The 23,581-nt window shown below is 41.6% G+C and overlaps 1 protein-coding gene across 1 annotated transcript in view; it reads right to left on the bottom strand.

The window, feature by feature from the left end:
* Nucleotides 1–7,327: 7,327 nt before the first annotated feature.
* The window catches only part of LOC139717474 (uncharacterized), a 30,974-nt gene continuing 14,720 nt past the window's right edge, over nucleotides 7,328–23,581 (bottom strand). The window contains exons 2-9 of the mRNA XM_071628981.1: nucleotides 22,766–23,020; nucleotides 20,254–20,577; nucleotides 16,531–16,791; nucleotides 14,808–14,942; nucleotides 13,582–13,746; nucleotides 12,009–12,143; nucleotides 8,677–8,820; nucleotides 7,328–7,635 (exon numbers count right to left, since the gene is read on the bottom strand). Of these exons, the coding sequence (XP_071485082.1) occupies nucleotides 7,328–7,635; nucleotides 8,677–8,820; nucleotides 12,009–12,143; nucleotides 13,582–13,746; nucleotides 14,808–14,942; nucleotides 16,531–16,791; nucleotides 20,254–20,577; nucleotides 22,766–23,020 (1,727 nt within the window). The remainder of the gene's footprint in view (nucleotides 7,636–8,676; nucleotides 8,821–12,008; nucleotides 12,144–13,581; nucleotides 13,747–14,807; nucleotides 14,943–16,530; nucleotides 16,792–20,253; nucleotides 20,578–22,765; nucleotides 23,021–23,581) is intronic.

A 23,581-nucleotide genomic window follows, 5' to 3' on the forward strand; every position in this document is an offset into this window, starting at 1 on the left:
ATCCGGAGGGTGTTTTTTGTTGTTGTTTTGTTTGTTTGTTTGTTTGTTCGTTTGTTTTTTGGCAACCGACGAAACCCGGAAGTGGTGCGAGAAACGGCACGGAGACCTTTTCTTTTTTTCTTTTTTTTTTTGCCTGTCAGCTGATTAAACCCGGAAGTGGCACCAGAGATATTTTTGCGCCCTTTTCCCTCCCCTTTACCGAACTCCTGGATCCGCCCCTGTTTATGTCAACCATGATTTTTGTATTGACGCGGAATACAACATTTAATTGACATTATGTTATTCACTGCAGGATATAGAGTTAATAAATCTGACTTATATATCGTACTCGTGTATAATAGGTAAATGGATTCTAATGAGTCTGTTATTCACTGAAACGTGCATTATGGCATTGTAGGGCCTACATGTCACGTGTATTGTATTCCTGATGACACTGCTCATTAATAAAACCCTAACCCAATGAAACGGTAAATTAACCTGAGATACACTTACCTGATGAATCACAGCTGTCCATGCCGAGTGTGAACAACTTCTTTTCTTTTCCTTGTTGTGTCGCCTTGCGTCTTCTTCTGCAGATTTAGAAAGAAACAGATGCAAGCGAGGAAACACAGAAAAGACACACGCACGGGTATAAAAAGCACAACACCAGCCACTACTAAGGAATACGAGGACACCTCAGCTATGCTCGTGTATGATTCCTATGGAAGAAAGATCTTTGTAGCGCAAAAAAATCGAATGGTAATTTCATTACCAATTATATAATAGTCCAGTAAGTAACATGTCGGATGGATTTAGAATACAAAGTACGTTATGTTCAACAATTAAATTTGATTTTATATCATCATAAAAGACTGAAATTGATAACCACACATTAATATTGCCAGGTTGACATATTCTAGAAAAAGAAAGTACTAGGGCAAATGATGCCAGCATTACATTGTAAGAGAAAAATAGACAGTAACAAAACAGAGGAAATGAAGACCACATCTATAATAATGAGGGGATGCGATCACCTAGCGGCCCGTTTCATAAGATTGATCTTACGATTGATACGATTCAAAAAAATTATACCCCATCTGCTATTAAACGTGTGCATCAAATAAGTATCTGCCTGAAACAGAGTCACGATCAGTATCGATCTTACGCTGGATTTACTGAGTTACGCTCGAAAAAACGTAAGATCAATCTCAACCCTTTATGAGACGGGCCCCAGTTTTCACAAATCCCAGGAATGTAACCTTTACACGATTCCTACGTGATCTAATAAAATGACCAGGTTGCTTTCTAAAGTAAATAATTAATCTAATACACCAACTAAAAAAGATATGGTCCACTTATGTACCAAGGAATCATCAAATGACTTCAAGAGGTATACATTTTCTGATCTTATTCAAGGTATAATCAAAATGATACACGAGGGGTATTCGACGGGCAACTTTACTCCCGGGAAATATTAAGAAAGCTACATAGTACACGTACAATAGTAAGTATGCGTAAAATATCGCATCCATACCTTAAAAGGAAGAGGAAGACGAAAATAATGATGGCTGTAACCAGCAAACCAACAACTCCGCCGACAACTTGCCCTATAATTGAAACAGGCTGAGAAACACCTGAAAAAACAAATGGCAACTGTATTTTGTAAACTGTTGAGGTCGTTAACTGTCACTGGTCTTTAATATGTGTAGGAATAGAAAGTAATTTCTGCCTTACGAAAGTGCGATGTTACCCATCGGTAAAACGAAATATATATTATTAATTTTGCCTGTCTTGAGCGTGCTGATTATAATGATACTGATAATTTTGTGGCAACTTTAAACATCTTAAACAACTTCAAAACCTGGCCGGCGGTCGATATCGTGTCAGAAATATCTGTATTACAGACTCAACAGGCGACCGATAGAAATAATAGAAAATTGAACTCTGCTAAATATACTGCAACCACAATGATGTATATGAAAATCTAACAGTATAAGCATATAATATACCGATAACTTATATGGAGATATACAGAGAGATGAGGAAAAGGAAGGAAAGAGAAAGACAGAGACTGACCCACGGATAATATAGCGCAGTATATACGCATTATATTCTATACACATGATTCCCATATAATCGTCACGTAGTACATGTTTTGTTGGATATGCATGTGTATTGTGCGCGCAGGGATTTGTCTGTATGTGAGTGTAGTTGACACATACGTACCGTCATCTTGTGAAGATATTGCACGAATGACGTCACTGGCTTCACTTTCTCCGACGGCGTTTACGACTGACAGTTGGACAGCGTATCCCAGAGAGTTTCCCAGGCCAGTCAACGTCCACTCCGTGGCCGCCGCATCGATGGTGACGTTGCCTGCAGCGTCCGTTGAAATTGACTGGTAGTAAAGCACGTAGGAAGTAAAGCCGCTTCCACAATTTGCTGTGTTCGCAGATGGAGCCTAGACACAATATGATAATGGTGGTGATGATTCAATTTAAGTAAAGACAAATTGATATGTGTTTATTCCATAGAATACATGAATGCATGCACATAACACATGATAGCTTACAAGCAGTGATGTGATAAGGAGGGCTTGTTCAGAAAAGTTGTATAGCACAATAATGTAGGCCCTATAGTTTTGGAGTTGGGATCCCCCGATTAAAAGTAATTAATAGTGTGCAATGTTTCATACAAGAGAATGACACACACGAATACAGATAAGAAAAAAAAAAACCCAAGGTACATGATCACACCAGTTACCGAGAAATGATGCACATGTGTTAATTTTTGATAATGATGAAAATTATGTTAATGATGATGAATATAATCAGGGGCGGATCCATGAAATCCGTGGAGGTGAGGTGCCTTTTGAAAAATTGAAAAAAAAAGTAAAAATTGAAAATGTGAAAATTGCAGGAAATTTGTCTCGCTGTCTTCAACATTTCCAATGGTTTCGACTTGTGTAAGAATTTCTAAATGTGTTATTACTTTACATTTCGTATCCGCTTTCTTCTACAAATACTGCAACTGTTACCAATGCTAAAAGAAAGCGATCATAATGTGTATGCAAATGGAATGGAAAGAAGCCATTAATTTCTTTACATGATTGTCTTCATTTTTTATGTAGAAAAAGTAACATATTTAGAGGAAGAGAGCTGACCCCACGCAGAAAGCCAGAGGTCAATAGGGGTGTTTGAGTTGACCACAAAATAATTATCACAATCGCAGAGGCGGATCCAGGAATTCCGTGAAGGGGAGACGCCTTTACTAAATTAAAAGGGGTGCACACCCCCTTCTTTTCTTTTTATTTCTTTTGTTTGAACAGAAATAAAGAGGGGACGCGCGCCCGGTGCCCCCTTCATCTTAATGCGATCGGCGCGCTCCCAACAATAGTCGTAAGCAGAGCGCCACTACCACAAAATATTGAAAAGTTAGAATTAAAAGCCCGGGCAGAGCCCTCCACTGTAAACGGACAAAATTGGGGGGGGGGGGGGGGGGGCGAGTACCGCAATACATGAGGCCGGGCTCGGCCGCGGCTCGTCCCGCGTTCGGCCCGGAACTGCACTGTAAACGGGGTCTTAAATACGTCCTTCCTGTAGCTTGTACATGTATTATGCCTTTTAGTGCTTCCTTGAGTTATAATCAGAATACACATCAGACAACTTTACAAAATTAGTAGTGCTGTTCGTTCCCATGGTAACGTGATGGTGGCTGCATGAAGTAATGTGAAGAATAGTGTTCATATGTATTTATGGTAGCTTACACAATGTTAATAACACACGTATCAGATCTGTCTTCCTATCCAAGCCCATCATCGCCAAGAAACCATTTCATGCACCATGAAAATTAGGATGTACGCCCGGGCAGTATTCGAACCAACAACCCCCCGTTTTAAAGTCAAGAGTGCTGTACCCACTATACAACAGTTCCCCACTCATCAACTGTTGCTCGCGTCTTGTGAGATACAGATAGATTAGGTATGCAGATTTGCCAATATTACATAGACAGTGATTATTCCTCATGCACCATTGCAATTTTGTATAGACTTGACATAAACAGTGTTGCACGAAGAATACTTCAGTATCCCAGTCTCTACCCAGACTATCGTTCAGGTTAGCTGTTACTGACGGGAGACAGAGTAAAGAACGTGATTGAGTGAGAAGTAATACTTCCGGTGTTAGTCGCCCATTACCTGCTAAAAATGACGCCGTTTTGTATTAGGTGTTTACAATGAAAGCATCCTCACAAAGATAAAGGAGTGAATGCCCTTGTTCTCATTTCATTTCATACAATAAGCTGGGGGGGGGGGGGGTCATCCGGATGTCGGACTCGACCTTAAAAACAACATCGAATGTTCCTTCCCCACACGCTTTCCGCGACACACCTTCGGGACACAATTGGAGTTTAAAAATTAATACTGTCTACAGCGTAATTTTATCGGTTTGCTTGTAAATTCGTTTTTCTACCTCCCACATTCAAAGTGAGAGATTAAAGCGGTGTCTATATAGGGGAATGTGTCACATTGTTTCACCATTCGGGTGTCTGACTACTGTTTGCTATAGTTACCGTCCACGTGACGAATAATTCATCAGAGGTTGTTGCCGTGGCTGTGATGTTCCCAGGAGGAAGAGACGGTCCTATAGCAAAAGACGACAACTCTTGTCAACAGTCTGGAAGGGAAGCTCTACCTTCAGTCTTTTTTTTTAATACTATAGGTACCCCATTTTACATGAAATGAACAACTCTAGCTATCAGATCAAGGCAATGAAGTCTGGCCCTTGAAGATATTCGCAACAAACAGAAACAGAGACAGACAGGCAGGCAAACAGAGACAGATTTATGAATAGAATGAGAGAGAGCGAAAAGTCAAATTTTACTGCTTTTCTTGTCTATTTCCTCTTTCATTTCTACGGAAGCTCCCAAGTGTCATTCGACATCACAACATGATGGCGAAATACTTGATCTTGTCAAGTGGACTTAGTATTCTCATCATGTCGACATATTGTAACTCAAAATGTCGACTTAGCAACTTTGATAAGTCGCCATGGCGACACAGATTATCTCGTCAAGTCGACTTCCTTAAACGACATGGCGACGTACACTTTTTGGGAAGTCGACTTGGCGAGATAATCTGTATCGCTATGTTGACCTTATAAAGTTGATAAGGTGACATGGTAAGTTACATACCGTGACATGCCGACATATGAATATTAAGTCGACAAGATGAAGTATCTCGCCATGTCGTCACGTCGAATGGCACATAGCAGCTTCCGTACATTTTGCTGCGTTTGCCGAACTTTACTGCACTACTCTTCAGTGTTATTCGATCTAAAACTAAATCACTGATGCATCTCTTATGCTATCACTGCAATTCATGGCCCACGTGCTGATGATGCATGAACATCTATATGCTTATTTCTTTTATTTCATTGTATTCATTTCATTTATTCCATTTTCAACAAAAATGCAATTGCAAAAGACATTTGAGTGGACATGATTATTGTAACGAGGAAAACGCTGTGAACTGAAGGACAATGTGACGTTTGTCACAAATATTGAATCAAAATTGTTGAAAATGGAGGGAAGTGCTAAAAATCAGGGCTTGCAGTGAAGTTTGCAGTCTCCTCTTAAACAATAACCAATTGATGAACTGACAAAAGTAGGCAAATTGCATAAAAGAGAAAGACAAAAAGAAGCACACCTTCACACACACAAACACACACACATACACACACACACACACAAACACAAACACACACACACACCTACCTACACACATACACACACAGACAAAACATTGGTGTAGAATCTAATTATTGTTTTACTGTCACAGTGAGTGCTGGCGTAGGATTCTTCCGACATGGGACCCTCTCTACACGATGCGAGCAGGGAGATGCCGATGCTAAAGGCGTACTCGGTGTCCGGCCGTAGGCCACCCACAGTAGCGGACGTCACTTTCGGATCCACCCTGTGGACTTCCATCCAACCCCCGTCCGGAGCCCGAGTGTAGACGACGTACCCTTCGATAGGTGCTTGCCACTCGTCTACCCCGGGAATCCACGCGTTCCAGAGCAATTGCGCCCCCATGGAGGACAGATTGGACACGGTCGGGGCAGAGTCGATAACCGGCAAAGCTGTCGAAGAACAAGAAGTTGAAAAGTGAAATTATGGGTATACATTCATTGTACACTACGTTCGTTGATCAGACATCAATGGGTTTAAAAAACACGGGTCACGACTCTACTGACATGGCTGAACTTCTTGCTCTTCATCTTCGTTCTTTTTCTTGTTTATCACTTTACTTATTATTTATTTATTTCTTCTTATCTCTTTGTAATCTTTTCTTCATCTTCATCTTTGTTTCATCTGTTTTCTTCTGCTCAGACGACACTCTGCAGGGTTGCTCTGTTGTCACCAAAAGATGGCGTGCTGCGAGGTATACAGAAATTCAAGGGTCGTGAGGTCTATTGCTTACTGCCACACACAGTTGTGATGCTCAGTTCTGGAGATCGTGGTCCCTCCCCTCCGAGGCCTTCTCGAACTGCTGCCACGCTGAACAAGTAAGAAGTGTCCGGGTCGAGGCCGGTGACATTCACTGAAGTAACATCGTCGTTGACCACCTGGTCCTCCATCCAGTCTTCGCCAGAGGGCGCCCTGCGGTACACCTTGTAGGCGACCAGAGGGGGATCTCCCTGGTCCACCCCCGGCGTCCACGGCATCCAAAGAAGGGTCATTCCCACAGAGGTTATTCCGGACGCTGTTGGCGGTGTTGTAATCACAGGCAAGGCTGTACGTAGATTAAAACGGGATTTTTCAATGACGTGCCACGCCAACAATATCTTTAACTCTTACCTCTTAACTCTAATCTCTGTCTTATTGAGTCTTTCTTATTAAGCATTATCGAGAATAAATGAAAATGATTATATGGTGGTCGGCAATGATGATAATCAGCCAGGGACCGTAGAACCCTCTCTGAGATGGGGACGGTAGGGGGAAGGGGGGGGGGGGGGCTGCGGGTTGTAGTGGTTGATAAATAGCCATGAAAACTCCCATAACCTATGAATATATTGTCCGATTTTCCTCGAACGTATTTACTGAGGTGTACTACTAAAATTTTCACATTCACCGAATCGGCATGAAGTTAACTTCGTATCAGGGCAATTACCATCCGAGGGCAATTACCCCCGGCTAAATACTGGCTAGTGCTAAGATTGGAGTAAAGATTAGGGTTAGGGTTTGGTTTATGGTCTAGAGTTTGGGTTAAGGTTAGGATTAGGTTCAGGATTAGATTAGGGTTAGGGTCAGGGGAAGGGTCGCGGTAATATTGCCCTGGGGGGTAAATGCCCTAGACCCTAATTTCCCTTTCATCCGCACCGTAAACGTCTGCCTGTTCTCTAAGCTCGGCGAACCGGCCTTCCATAGTGATCACACACGCATATTCTCCCGGCATGAGACTTGAGACTTGAAAGCGCCTCGGATTGGTCGTGCCTCCAGTCGGAAGCGTGATTCCCGTAGTATCTTTGGTTCCGTTTGTGTCAGAGAAGTAGAGGACAGTCTGCAAAGACACGGCGCCCCCTGCCGCCGTCTCAATGTAGCAGTCGACGGTGGAGGGCTGGTAAGGATTGACTTTTGCAAACGTCATCCTTGATATTCCTGTTATAACAAAACACGAAACGGAGCAAGACTTAGCATCTAATACGTGAACGAGGCCCTTACATAACATAACAGGATTGGTCAACAGGGAGATATTGATACAGAAAACGATTATGATGATGATGATGATTATCATTATTATTATCATTATAATGATATCATCATCATCACGAATAAATGTTGATGATAATTATGATAACATTTGTAATGAAAAGAATTACCCGTTAAATGCAAAGTCAGTCCCAAGACTGACTTTTAGAAATTAACTCGGAACTGTTAAAGCCACAGTTATAATTATAGCTATATTTGTAACTGAAATTCTATATCGAAAAAGCTATATTTCATGCCTCCGTTTTGTCTTATCATCATGTTATAATAAATTTTGTGCTGTAGCATGATATCAACGGAGTTATGCGGTGTTTCACTATGTTGCATCTGGTATAAGTTTGTAACTGATTTTCAAACAGGGTTCGAAGGGAAAACAAGTTTTAAATACTGATGGTGCCTTCCTGGATGAGTAAAACACAACCATATTTAGTAGAATATCTTTGAATGATAAATCTGACTGTGGTCCAATGAAGCATACCAGTTACACAGTCGAGTAGGAGCCAGTTCGCAAGGCATTGTCCACTGCAAACTCCGGTAACTTTATCACAAGCCGACTCTTCACAGTGGCACTCGTTCAGGCAGTCAAGCCCGAAAAAAGCGCCCTCACAAGCTGTAAAAACAAGATTGACAACAATATCAGTACGTCGCGAATGATTTTCAGCAGTTGGCAATACCAGTGTACCATTCTTGGGCGTGTACCAATTTACATCATCTTGAAAAGTCTTTCTTATCATGTTCAAATAATAAGTTCTGCATTTCTGCAACGTGTTATGGAAAAGTCGTCTTTGGTATTACCTTTCAAAAATAGTGAAATTCATTTCAAGTGGATTGGAATCTAGTCGTGAGTAAGGGGTTCATGGTATGCTTCTATCACTGAATGAAATCTAGAACTCTCTTTTCTTCTTTTACTTCTTTTTTTGTGTGTTCTTTTACCTCTGCAGTTGACCTTGTCGTAGCCGGCAGCACACATCTCCCCAGGACACGCCCCCGTGTCGCGGTTGCAAGCTGCGTCCATAGCACAGCTACATTTACTGGTGCACTGCGGGCCGTAGTAGCCAACGTCGCACTCTTGGGGAACTGCGGGATGAGCACAAGCGCCACTTGAAAAACTCTCAGTTCTAAAATCAGGAGCCTACATTATTTAACAGTGATTCGTCGAATATGATATCAAGCGCAGACTTCGTCAATTCAAGTTAATCCAAATATATTTCGGTTTCACTGCAGATAAACAAGAGCATAAGTAGAACAGGATAGGTGGGGCATCAAGGAAGGCTAACCTGATGCCTTCGGCAAACAATAACCGGCGGACCCTCATTTAGGGCTGTGCGCCAGGGCTGAGGGGTAGCAGTGGGAGAGGTTTTCACCCCCTATTTGTGAGTGTGCAACTTGACTGAAAGGCGACTCACCCGCTCATCCGCCCCTTCGCATTGAGTCGTGCCGAATAAGAATCCATGCTGCTGAATTCTGAAAGGGCGGGTACTTTGGATCACGATAATGAATGTAGACCAAGAGGGTATGTGTGAGGAATGCGGCAAGAGGTTCAAGGGGAACAGAGGTGTGGCAGTTCACAGGGCAAGAACGAGTTGTGGAAGAGTGGCAGTAGGGCATGACTGCACCAGCACTGAGCTGGGTGAGACAGTGGGAGGTCCCAGTCTGGTTTCAGACCATGCACAGAGCCAGAGACCCCCAGCATGCTCTACATGCTGTGTTGGAGCGGAAAGAGCCGACTGCATGGCCACCGGCGAGTAGTGATAAGTGGGAGTTTTTTGACATCAAGCTTGTGGGAGTTTTGGAAGTGGAATTGGTTGAGAGTGTTGAGAAGAAGATGCGTATGTTGGAGGAGTTGTGTTATGGGGCTTGTGCAGAGGAGTTTGGGATAAAGCCTGTGGGTAGTGAAGGTGTAGAGAGTGTGGAGGCGTGTTAGAAAGTCAGAGTCGAGGAAGATGCGTTTGATGTTTTTCAGTTGAGGGCGGAGAAGAAGAGCTTGGCGGTAGGTGGAGGCAGGCAGATGGGGGAAAGAGCTATTCTGAAGGGCCGGTATGAGGACCTGAAGAAGAGGTATGTAGATGCAGCCAGTTTAGGATGAGAATCACGACCCAGACTTACAAGACGGAATGGCTGGTGTTAGAGAATGGCATTCCGATGGGGGTGCCCAGTCTTACCGCTGCTGTTTGTTCTAGGGATTGAGGGGTTGACGCTAGCTACAGAGGTAGTTATACCTTCAGTTAGGGTTTTCATGGATGACATCACCATCGTGTCTGGCAATGAGACTCGGGTTGAAGATGGGCACCACAGGTTATAGGAGTTGGTGGCCTGGACACGGATGAAGTTCAAGGCCAAGAACAGTCGCTCAGTGCCATCCTTGTGAGGAAGGGAAAGGTGGCCACAAGGAGGTTTCAGATTGGGGGAGAGGATATACCTGATATACCTCAGGTTGCGGAGCAGGGGGTGAAGAGCCTTGGGGGATGGTATCAGGACAAGTTGAATTATAGGCATCGAGGTGTGTAGATCTATGACAAAGTGGTGGAGTGGCTGAAGAGGGTGGACAGGACGCTCATCCTTGGGAATGCGAAGATGTGGTGTTGACAGGACGATCCCTGGGAATGTGATGTGGTGTGATGCTGTCCATTTGGCTTGCTACCGCGGCAACTGCAGATGTACTAGGTGGCAGAGTCCAGGGTTGAGAGGATGTAACAGAAGATGAATTCGTACTACCGGAAGTGGTTAGGCGTTCTGAGAATGCTTACAGATCTGACATTCTTTTGCAGATCAGATAAGCTGCAATTTCCTATGACGTCAGTGGTTGAGGAGTTTAAAGCTGGCAAGGTTAGGCTAGTGATAATGATGATGAGGGAGTCAAAAAGACCAGACTATAGCAGGATTTAAGCCACCGATCCACACGGGGAGGAAGTGGAGGGGGCTGCGGATGAGGCAGTAGCAATGGCAAAGTGGAAGGAGATGCGGGGCGCGCCGTTTAGGTGGGGCGGAACGGGGGTCGGGTTTCATCAGGGTGTGAGATGGTAAAGCAATGAAGGTAGGAAGGGCAGGAGGGATTTTGCGGTGGAGGTGGTCAAGGAGAAGGAGAACCGCTTTGCCAAGGCCGTATAGCAGGGAGTACAGGGGCGTGGACTCGAGTGGAAGGGGTGTAGCAAAGGAAGGCGTCATGAAATGACCTCAGGTCAATGTCCATTGGAGCTGTGCGCTTCATGATCAGTTCCATCTTTCATGTTTTGCCTTCCACGGTAAATCTGAAGAGGTGGGGGGATGGGGTTGGAGGACATTGGATGTAGGGTTTGCAAGAAGGCTAAGGGCTCACTAGAACACATTCTGCCAGTGTATGGAGGACTATTGCAGGCCTATACATGGAGGCACAACTAGTCGTTGAAGGATATGGGTGTAGCAAGGGTGCCAGTGGAGGCGAGAAGGAAGAATGGGCCTGTTGGGTGAGGGGAATCATTTTGTGAAGGAGGGGGTGAGATGCAGTGCGAGAAGGGCCGAGGGGATAATATGTATGTTGGAGGGATTCTAGCAGCGGGAGACGATTTGGAGGTGCGGATGGACGAGGGAAATCCTACAGTGCCAGAGGAGGTGCTGGTGACTGCCCTGCGGCCGGACATGGTGTTGGTGGCTAGATCTGTGCACAGGATGGCGATGGTAGAACTGACTGTACCATGGGTATATTCAGCTCTCATCCCAAGCCGGGTTTGGCCGTAACACCATACTTTTATACCTTGAAATTGGAGTGTTTTGGAGGTTCTCCCACCACAGAGGATACTACCTCTACAAGCTTATCTTACAAGTCAGGATACCCAAGCAATACCACTCTGTCCTATACTGAGTACTATGAGGAAGACACTGCATATACAGTGGCTAAAGCCCCGGACTCCCAAACACGGGGTTCTGTGGCGCCTAAAAGCTTCACCTGGCGGAGGATTTCTATGCTATCCATAGGCCTAGGTGGGTTCCCACAGCCGATCATATCAATTCGATCAAGCCCAACCAACCTTATGTAATAATCCCATAATGCATCTAAAACCCTGCTCTGCGCACGGCACCTGGGTATTGGTGATATTATGTACCGAGAAATTCTAGGCCCATGGGCAGGGGATGCACGCTATGTGATTGAAAGTGACAACTCACACACCGGCTTTGATGAAATCGCCCATTGCATTTGTGTATTGCTAGATCTGCCAGGCAGAGTCGAACTGTCAAAATCCGACAGGGAGAGGGAGAGAGGGAACGTAGACGAAGAAAGCACGACTTACTCTGGCAATTGTCACCCGTCCAGCCGGCCTGGCAACCTCCTGATGAACACTCCCCAGTATAAGGGCTGCAGTTGGATTCCACCTGACAGTGACATGTTTGAGAACATCCGGGGCCAAACATTCCACTCCCACAAACTGCAAGGACAGAGGAACGAACAGTATACAGTATCTATGTTACAAACACGCGCGTGCGCACGCGCCCACACAAAACACACACATTCCTTTCCTACTTTTCAGTTTTCTTTCGTAAATGAAGAAAAAAACAAACACCCAACAACCTGAAAACATGAAAGGGGGAAAAAGGAATATTACCCAAACACAATTGAAGAGTTCCTTTTCAAAAGGTACTTGATCCACTTTTTATCATGAGGAGAAAGGACAATGTGAACGATAACTGCCTGCTTTACTTCAGAATAACTGAAATAACGTAAAAATTGTATGTTAAGGAATTAGGGCTTTTAAGAAGATAACATCATCACCCTACACAATTTGCATAATGTGGCTGTGAGGGTTACTGCTCTTGCGGGGGAAAATGAATATCATTTGAACTCTTTAACTTCTCCATACTTTGCTATATTTCAATTACAGTCCTCATTTCAATTTCAATTTCAATTTCAATTTATTTTCGTATTTCTCGATGGAAAATACATGGTATATAACAAAATAAAATACAGAATGTCCAGCTTGGATATATACATGAAGAAATAGGAATACAAAAGTAATACATAACGGTCGATGTGTCATTTTCAATCAAAGTAAAGGATGCGAAGAGAAATACGACGGAACCTACTAAAAAGCAAAGCTTGTTGAGTGTAGGTCCCAACAAAAGCCTAGTAAGGGGAACAGGATGAGGAGCACGGGTACAATTAAGACCAAAAGTAATGATAAACAAAAGAGAATGACTATTACTCGGGGCTCAGAAGATTCTTCTTACATGCATTTATGTGTGTGATAAAATGAGAACAAGTAACCACATGCTGCACACTATAGCAGTTGCTCTCATAGCAATTTAGACATGGGAGTGACAATGACGTGAATACTTAAGTACTATTAGGGTTTAAACATTCCGGCTTCCATAAACACGGGGAAAGATTAAAAAAATGGAGAACATGAATCAATTGCAATTCCTATATGTGATATACCAGCCAGCTGCAATGATGCATAAAAGAAAGGAAAAAAAGAAAGGAGGGGAAACTATGCGACACGACCAAGGTCTTACTAGAAGTGGAAGGAAAAACACCGATGGGAAAGAATTTGAGAGAGCATGCAACTAAAATGTATATGCATGAGTCTGTTCACATGGCAACAACCGAGTAGGATAACAGAGCAGCATTGATATATTTGATCCGAAGTTAGTCCACATTTTTTAAGAGGGTACTTTATATACTTCAAAATGTTTGTTAATGATTGTATAATGACTGCTTCTGTCTTGCCTTTTGCTCTGAGCTGGTTTTGTTTCATCCTTTGTAATTGAAGTTTTATTTTATATCGCTTTGTAGTGATTTTTTTTTCCTACGAAAATGACCGCCGTTGGAGCAGACATACAGAATGAGAGATTCATTATTATATATACCATCATTGCAAGCCAGTCCTCTGACTCCTACGTCACAGGAGCACCCATAGGGGTCGGGAAGACAAAACAAACGACCGCTGCATCCGTCGTCTGGATCGCTGGAGTCCTGGGAACATTTGAACTCACAATCCCGTCCAAACCGATTTCCTCCACTGCTCCTACAAACTGACATCAGATGAAATTGTCAAATTTACTATGGTAACGTTGACAGACAAACCAAAGAATATTCTGACGCTCATAATGATTATCGTGTTTACCGTATTCAGTAACGACATGTATTTTCACTCAGGTGAAGATATTTTGCAGAGAAACGCATGGCATTTCTTAACGCTATTTCACTGAAGGAAGATATGAGCAAAAATGTTTTCTTTGTTCATTTACACACAGAGATGAAGCAATATGTCTTTTATCTAGCATACTACATGTATACCCGAACCGGAATTGCCCTGTTTTTCAGTTTATCGGAAACTGTTATATTTATGAGACATTGGATCCTTTGGTTATACAACTTAAAATTCCTGATAATGGTACCCGTGTAGCTTACAAAGGGATGCTTCACACAGAATGCGCTGACTGGAACGCTTACTTCATCTTTGTTGCAGGATGGACACGGCTTGAATATAAATGCTTAAAAGGCCTGCGACAGCTACTCGAAAATATATATATTTTTTTACACCATAATTGCAACCCACAATTCAAATCCAACTTAAAAATGGTTGATTTGCATGTACTAGATAGATGCTGCATCAATATTTGCCCATAATACTGAGTATTTGCCACAGTAATAGTTCGACAGGAGATGGATGTTAATTTTTTTTTTCAAGGAATAATTGTAATAAGTTAACCCATTCACTACGGGAACCTAGCGGTCTGTGTATTAAGTCTGCGTGGATTTCAGAATTCAGCATTGAACAGGTTAAAAAAAACACGACATCCTTATTTGCTCTAAATATCTTCATTTCACAGACTAGGAGACCTCGTTTGTCAACAGAAAAGTTATTTCTCGTTCATCTTGTTCAATCCTAAGATTGACAGTCGAGAGTTCTATTGTTTGTGTAATAGTTTTGTTACTGTTGTTTTTTTTTTGCTACTTACTGTGAACGTTCCTTATTATGTTTGTTCAAGATTGATATCGATTTTAAATAGGGAGCACTAAATTTGTTTAGATAGTCTTATAGTTACGTCAGATTTAACTCTGCTGCCCTCATGTGGTGAGTGACACTCACTTTCCAGGCAGTTTGGTCCTCTGAAGTTGTTTGGACAGATGCAGAGACCAGTCTTATCGTCACACATTCCTCCGTTGTAGCACTTATCACACACACCGTCACAATCGGGCGGGCCCCACCTCCCAGCAGCACACTCTAAAAGACAAATCAGGAGGATTATGGTAGCACCGGTATATAGAAACAACGGATACAATGAATATAGGTAAATTACAATAATGGTGATGATAACAATATCATTGCTATCATCATCAATGTTAACAGCAACAGATAATGATGAAATGATAACAAAAACAGCAATTGTTTCTCAAAGATATATTCGCGAATTCAACTCCTGATTATTCTTAGATTATTAGGATCTTTGACGCTAGATTCCGGCAAAGTAATGACAGAACCTCACAACAAACTACATAAATCATCACATATATAGATTATGCGCAATGGTCTTTTCAACACTTCCATTTGCACAAGGTAGTCTCATCCTATAGCTGCGTTAGCAGTGCTCTTCCGGACGGCCTTGCCATTACTTTAATCTCAGTATAAATTGCCAGGTATTCTACTCAGTTAATTGGCGAAATGTGGCATCATGGTTCAAACACCCGGTCAAAGGTTACAAGCAGCTCCGGACGGGGGGGGGGGGGGGGGGGGGGGGGGGGGGGCAGAATGATGACACTGAGCATCAAAAAGTAGCTGGTGCCATGTTTATTTTTTGAAGAGTCACTTGCATCCATACAGTACACTGAAATGTGTGACCAAGGGGCCAAGCAGTTGGGTTTAACTTGATAAGTGGCAAAAAGTCGCAGCATAATTTGGTATAGGCGTGATCACGTGAAGATAACACTTTGATGTTATGGTGAAAAAAAATACCAAGGAAATCAATGGCAACCTAACCCCTTTGCTTTGACAACTCAATTTCAGTTATGCATACTCGATATTTCCGAGTTTTGCATGTATGATTATGTCTACAAGATACATAAGTGTACATAACTTTTGAATCAAGCATGTCAAGCTTGGCGAGCAACTTACAAAATCTTTCTGTGCAAATGCACAGACCTATCTTATCGTGAAATTAGTGTATTCAACAAATACTCCCTCTCAGCGACTAAGTCTTAATGTTAAATAAGTGCATTCTATCATTGTTTGAGCTATAAATAAACGCACAACAGACTTTAGATTTGATTTGATTTGATTACTGAAACTGAACCAGTCTTACACTCAAGACTCAGTGGACATGGACATGTTCATGTTCATGTTTATGTTTATTTACATACATCACTTTATATTGAAATAAGTATACAATATTCTATAACAAACAACATACGAAAAGGATGATATGCAATAGATTATGACTTGAAAATGTGTCCAAAGAGAACTACATAAACGACTAATCTTAACAAGATATAAAACATGAGGGAACCGCAAAAGTAGGGCCTGTAACTTGACGGATACGTAATACGTACAAATAAATGCTGAGGAGTTTTTTGAGGACGCTATTCTTCTACGGGACTTGAGAAAAGTATAAGAAAAGTCGTGATCACCCTTTTCCTCACTTAGGAGCAGTAGTTGTGGCTTCCCCTGGCATGACCTTAGTGAGATAGTTACATGAAATAGCGCAATATGCTTGACGGACACTACCACCACCACCACCAACAACAACAAGAACAACAACAACAAGAACACGAACACACCCACAACCCAAGGGGTATAGTTGCCATAGATACTTTACCTCTGACAATAAGTCGTACCACGGCTCCTCTTCCTTGGGACCTCATATTATAGTAGTGAATCTCATAAAACCCTTCGTCAGACAACACTATTGGTGCGCTGATAAGATAATTCAGCTCGTTGTAATTATCTATGCGGGCAACATCTTTCCTCCAGTCGATTCGTCTTATAATAGTATGACGTTTTGTCATGCTGATAGACACTCCTGTATCTCCAACGTTCACGGTTCGGGTGAACACTCCACTTGCCGGAACAAAGTGGGCTGTGGAAACACACACAAAAAAGAATGGGCACGATTGCGTGTGTCTTCATTTTGGTTAGAGAAATGCCATGACAATGATCAAAACCAATGAATTTTTTTATTTGAAAACGATTTGAGCTAATTGACGAGCAGCTTTGCTCTTCTTATTAACTTCCTGCGTGCCATATATTATATTACCTGTCGATAGGTTTTTGTGTAAAAAAATTGTGCACTCTGGCACAGAAAAGGTTAAAGGATGTGTACAGTTCTGGTCAAGGTGAGGATTTAGCTTTTAATGTTTTGCGAGATATTCAGAAACCACTCTATGAGATGTCAAAGAGCATGCAATTCTAAGGGGTATCAAAAGTTTATTTGATGAAAATCGGTTTTGAAATGGCTGAGATATCCCAAAACAAGGTGAAACAAAGAGATCCTAATAAAAGGCATGGCCTGTTGCCTTTTATTATCACTTTTTTGTATATCTCAGCCATTTGAAAACCAATTTTCATCAAATAAACGTTGAATCCTTCTATAAATTACATGCTCTTTCATATTTCACAAGAGGTTTCTCATTATCTCACTTAGGAATGTTCAAAACATGAATCCCCACCTCAACCAGTAGTGTACAGTCCCTGTAAAGGTAACCTGTAATTCTAACTGAGCAGAGTATTCTTTCAAAGTGCCATCGATATCGTTGTGCGGTAGTGCTGCTTTTTTTCTGTTGCAGTGGCAAGGCTAATGAGCTACCACCACTTGGTTCCACATGTTAGCCGAATTAAGTCGAATCATGTCATACGTTTTAATGCAAAGCATGCATCTGCTTGATGAAAGCTCTCGCTCCTGATCCTGCGTTTATCAACTTTCCCCTGTTTAAACGGCTTTCAAAAGCCGTTTCCAAAGCCCTTTAGAAACGGCTTCCAAAATAGTTTATCAACTCTTCGCGAACACGATAACTGGCCTGTCACTGCACAGCTGCATTGCGCAATTCGACCAGAGGAGGAGAGGTCATATAAGGCGTGCATTGTTCGTAACTGCAATACAATACTACAAAGCCGTTTCAAAACAGTTTGCGTTTATCAACTTCAAAAGGCTTTTACAAACTGGTTTCTGAAAACCTGTTTAGGAAACCTGTTTGGACAGCCACAAATTTGCGGCTTTCAAAACAGCTTTGCGTTTATCAACTCGTAAAAATTCCTTGAAAGCTGATTGGAAAACCTGTTTCTGCTGAGAAAAGGAGAGTTGATAAACGCACCTTTTCGAAAAGGCTTTCCGAAAGGGCTTTCAAAACAGCTTTGCGTTTATCAACTCGTAAAAATTCCTAGAAAGCTGTTTGGAAAACCTGTTTCTGTCGAGAAAAGGAGTTGATAAACGCACCCAAAGTCTCATGCCGCCACTCAGAAATATTTGAAGTACATGTATGTGCTAAACTGATAGGAAGACAATTGATTCATGTGGCATTGCATCATGACTCGTCACTCTCAAAGGAAGATATGTCTTTATGATGATAAAACAAGCGGCACATTAATAGTACAGGGCTTTGGAAAGAGCTTTGGAAAGGGCTTTGGAAAGGGCTTTGGAAAGGGCTTTGGAAAGCCGTTTAAACAGGGGAAAGTTGATAAACGCAAGCCAAAATTAAAACCTATGTATCAGGGCAATTACCCCCCCCCCCCCCTCCACTTAAATACTGGTTTATAGTGATAAGGTTAGAGTATAGAGATTAGGATTAGGGTGAGGTTTAGGGTTAGAGTTCGGGTTAGGGTTAGGATTAGGTTCAGGATTAGGATTAAGGTTAAGGTCAGGGGAAGGATCTGGGGTAATTGCCCAGGGGTAATTGCCCACGGCCCCTAAAACCGATCACTACATGGATATGTGATTTTACACTGGACAACTTTTACTTTGCATTAAAGGTAGTGCATTATCTAATTTTTCTTTCTGGTTTCATGCCCCTCCACCCTGCCCCCATAAAAAAAGGGGGAGGCAATTGGGAGGTGGACTAGGTTGGTCAACGGGATGCATGCGCGGCTATGGCTCCTTCTCCTCATCTGATCTGATTAATGTGACTGCTACTCATGAACTTTGCGAGAAAACTTGCAAAAACTTTGAAGAGAAAGTCTACCACAAAAAATAAATAAACTTCAAAAGAAAGAGAAAATATTCCCTACAGAACGATACAATAATAACAAAAATCGGATAGGAAATAAGGAGGACATAACATTTTGAGACATCACATTTTTTTTTTCGGAAAACATTACTTGACCAGTCCTTATGAATATTCAAATGAGCGAGTTGATGATGTCATACGGTCACAATTTTTCATTTATATTATATATGAAATTCCGAAAAATGATCTTTTAGCTGGTACAAGTAAAAGCATGTTCCCACAACAAGTTCTTCTTTATTTTCGATAGGATTAAGGCAAGTTTTATATGTAAACAGCTGAAATATGAGATTTTTGTAATTTTTGCACATTAAATGAATATATAAGAAATTGTGAGAGCATGACATGTCATCGTCCACTTACTGATTTAAGTATCCAAAACGACTGGTCAAGAAGTGTCTTAAATTGTGATATTTCAGACTATCATAGCTTCCTTGTATCTTATCTGATTTTGATCATTTTTGCACTGATCTACAGGGATTTTCTTTCTCTTGCTTGGTGTTGGACAAGGTCATCGTTTGTTTGTGTTCGGTTTTATTTTACCACGATTATCTTCTCTCCATGCAGCACTGTCGAGGTAAGTGGTTTTTGCTCTGCATTGATACAGTTAGGCCTATATATTTCTAGTATAGGTTATGTGAAGTTTCCTTCTTATATGTAGATATTTCGTACTTCTTTGGGTCAAAAGAATGGGTCCGAAGTTCAACTGCACTATCCTTTCTTTTACAAATAGCACTGGTCATAGGCCAGAGGAGTGTTGAGTGGATTGTAATATCATTTTTATTTTCAAGACTTAAAGGACCAGCCCTAACAAATATTGGTGGATTCTACTTTTAATTCAGATGGAACTTTTACAGAAAACGTTATCTGCACCCTTTGGGATCCCATCGACAGTTATGTGTCGATAGCTGGGATGGGAAATTGCCACTTGGTCTAATATCAGATGGTCTACTTCCTAGTTCGTCTAACACCAGTACGGCTAAACTCATTTGGTCTACTATCAATTTCGTCTGGTCTAAGTCTCAAGTTGGTCTAGTGAATGCCAAGTTTGACTAATTATCTAATGATCAGATGGTCTAACTGGAATTTTGTCTCCTTGGATTTTCCCATCTTGTGTAATAAACTGTGGGTATTAGACGAAATGGGCATGGTCATAGCCCATCTGGAAGTAGACTAACTGGTAATGAGGCTAAGTGGCAATTGGACTAAATGGTCATTGGACGAACTGGTTGTGGACGGAACAGGATTAAACTATGCAGGTCGAGACTAATGGATATAAGACGAAGTGGGATTACACTAAGTGATGATCATCGAATCTTACACACCATCTGCTCTCGAGAAGAACGTAGTAACTTGAGTTGTGCTGTATCCTTGGGCGGAGCCACGACAGTAGAACGGCCCGAACCCGTTTGCGTCGTTCAGACTGGTGGCGAAGACGGCTTCTTCAGCAGCAGCTGCGTACGACGGATCCTGATGAGGCTGAGAATCAACAGTACTGCTCAAATGATTCGGGTTTACGGGTATGTCAACGGTTCGGCCAAAGGCAAGGTTGGCGTTGATGGGATCACTCCTGTAACACTCGTAACCATGTTGACTGCTTTCAATGTCGGCATATCCACTGGCCACCACAGTGATGTACACCTCTTGCCCTGCGATGATAGTGGTTAAAAGCAGTCCAAAGTTAATGACAAAAGGTCAAATAGAAAAAGAAATAAATAGTGAAAACCGTCACAAAATCAAACTTTCACTTGCCCTTCTCGCATGTTTACACAATATTATTTGAAGGCAGTATTCAAAGGAGACCTCCGGATGGTTTTCAGACTTTTACATTTGAATAAAAACCAACCCTAAGTACAGATTTTCAGAATTTATAGTGATCGGGATGAAGAATAAGAATGTTTTCAAAGATTCATAACAAAATGCAATGAACAAGCATGATGACATGGCAGCCTCACCATAAGAATGCATGAGTTGGGGCTCAAGGAAGTAGAAGAAAGTTTGATTATTCACAGGTGAACTTGTAATGGAATTACACTGCTACATTTCTGTCTGAAATGCATGACCCTCCTATATCATCATCACTGTTCAGTGTAATTTTCAAAGTATTGATTTCTCTGCTCAAGGACCACAATAAATTCCACAAATCTATACATGGACCTGTCGATTTGTGTAATACATAACCGTCTCAAATGTCCCTTTAATGTGATTTGTGTGTGTGTGTGTGTGTGTGTGCATGTGTGTGTTGCCTTCTTTTTTTCTTCTTCTTCTCTATGTGGGGGCGTTTAGTCTTGTACCGATTTTCTGGATTAGGAAGTTCCTGTATAGTTGTAACTTATAATTTATGATATCGCATTGTAACCAGGGAGGTGGAAGAGAGACCACCTCCCTGTTATAACTGAAACTAAAACTGAATGATCACTGATCGGCATTTGTGTCACTATATAGGCCTACGTATCAAATAGAGATTTTAGTTGATGAACTTTAAAAATCCAATACCCTATCAGACTTTGACTTTGCACCACAAATGCTTATCAAGCCCAAATGTAGTTTATTACGTCGGATGCACATCACGAAACCGACACCCACGACTCACACAGCCCACGAGTCATATACAGCCCAAGAGTTACACAGCTCATGAGTTCGACACTAAGCAAAGAAGGCCCATGAGACCAATGCATTCTCTCAATTCCCCCTCCCCCCCCCCCAAAAAAAAAAAAAACACAACAACAACAACACAGAAACAAACACACAACTTTGTACTTTGCCGGAATGCAAATATTATCTTTATTTGTTAACTATCATTTATTTTCCATATACTAGACCTAGTACAGATGTAGTTGTCGAATGTATGCCTATGATGTAATTCTTGATGTATATTCTATGCTTTGTTTTGTTGGAAAAAAAATGAAAATAAAATGAATTGAAATAAATGTCGAACTCGTGGGCTATTTTCACCAATGGAACTCATTAGCCTCATTCGTCTATGGTGTCGAACTCATGGGCTGTATAATTCATGGACTTTCTTCAATGTTGAACTTGTCGCCTGCATGACTCGTGGCTGTCGATCTCGTGGGATGACCCAATTACACTAGGTCCGAGAGGAAGCACAAATGTAGGGACTAAAAATAGGTTTTATCATTCGGTATAATGCATTTCAGTAGATGGATTTTGTTAGATAACAACTATATAAAGTTAGTATGCTATACTGTTTCTTGTGTATGTTACTTAATTATCATGATTGAATAATCAATAAGCATAATCAAACTGTTAACGTGACCTGCAGTATGCAACAACTTTCACGTTTGACAACACATTGGTTTACTAGTTTTCGTAAGTTTAAAGAATGTATAATGGTATTTAAAGGGAAATTCAAAGTTAGTCTGATATAAGAAAGAGCCAATTTTGTAAACGCAATTGTGAAAATTTAATCAAAATAGAACAGAAATTAAGGAAGTTATGAACATGTGAAGTTTCGATAATTATATCCTAGAACGCTTCTTAAATAGTCAATGCGAAAATGCCAATGAGTCTTTTGATGATCCATCGCCTCAGACTTCTTATACAGTTTGTACACAATATCTCAAAAATTCAAGTTGTCTTTAAATCGTGTTCACTGAATGAATTATGTTCCAGTCTATAATGTTCTAATATATTACTCGTATATGAGTGCTCGTTAGTTTGAATCTTTTCAGCCAACTGCATATTTAACACTTTTGTAGCTAAAAAAACTTAATTTACTTAATTTTTTGTACACGATCAATGGACTGTTCACATAATTCGCGAGGAAAGAACGTACTAAAAGATTGCACATATCCTGCGTTTCCAATGTTACCATACCTTGTGTTGACGCCAGAAGTTGTAAAAAGATGAGAAGCAGGGGGCTAGGTGGCCGGGCCACTTCCCTGGTTGACGACGACGTGGCCATCCAAGCCTTGGAGACGGGGGTAGATTGTCTTTTACTGGTGGTAGCAGGTTTTGGTGGACTTTCCCCCCTCTCAGATCGTTTCCTCGATTCTCCCACTTTCTCGATGATGGCAATCAGGATTCTCCCAATTCCAGACAGCACAGCGAAGAGTCGCGTATTCCGTGGTGCTCCATGTCAGAGAAGCGCCATGCAATTCATCTGTTTGACGGAAAGTGTGTATAATTATGATTAAATAGTTTGATGAGGTTGTTTTGAGATCATTTCTGTCGTCACCGTTTGATCACAAGCTTCACACAGCAAGGTATACATTTCTTGTAGCTCACTTCCTCATAACGGTCTTAACTTACCATCAGGTCTTTCAAAAATCTCCCTACAGATACCTCCGATTCCACGGGTCACTGGACAATGTGAACAGAAAACGCCCCCCTACACACACACAGTCTTGTCCGATCGTCTGTGTATAAAAGGAATAATCATGCCCCACCCCCACCCCCATCCCTTAGGAATGTTAGTATTATACCTGTCAAGCGTGGAGACAGAAAAACAACAACTTACCATGGGAGCTGACTGAAATCTGAAAATTAACATTTATGACCTTGATATCATTTGCGATGGCGTTTGAAGTCATTCAACACAACATATTATAATCATGTCCATTCATTATGGTGTTTGCCGGTAGCTTTGACGTTGAGGGGTGAATTTTCTTCAATCTGTCTCCCTCAAATGAA

This window comes from Diadema antillarum, unplaced genomic scaffold (assembly GCF_040938485.1).
Source record: "Diadema antillarum isolate AM-2024a unplaced genomic scaffold, OU_Dant_1.0 scf00000075, whole genome shotgun sequence".
NCBI lineage: Eukaryota > Metazoa > Echinodermata > Echinoidea > Diadematoida > Diadematidae > Diadema > Diadema antillarum.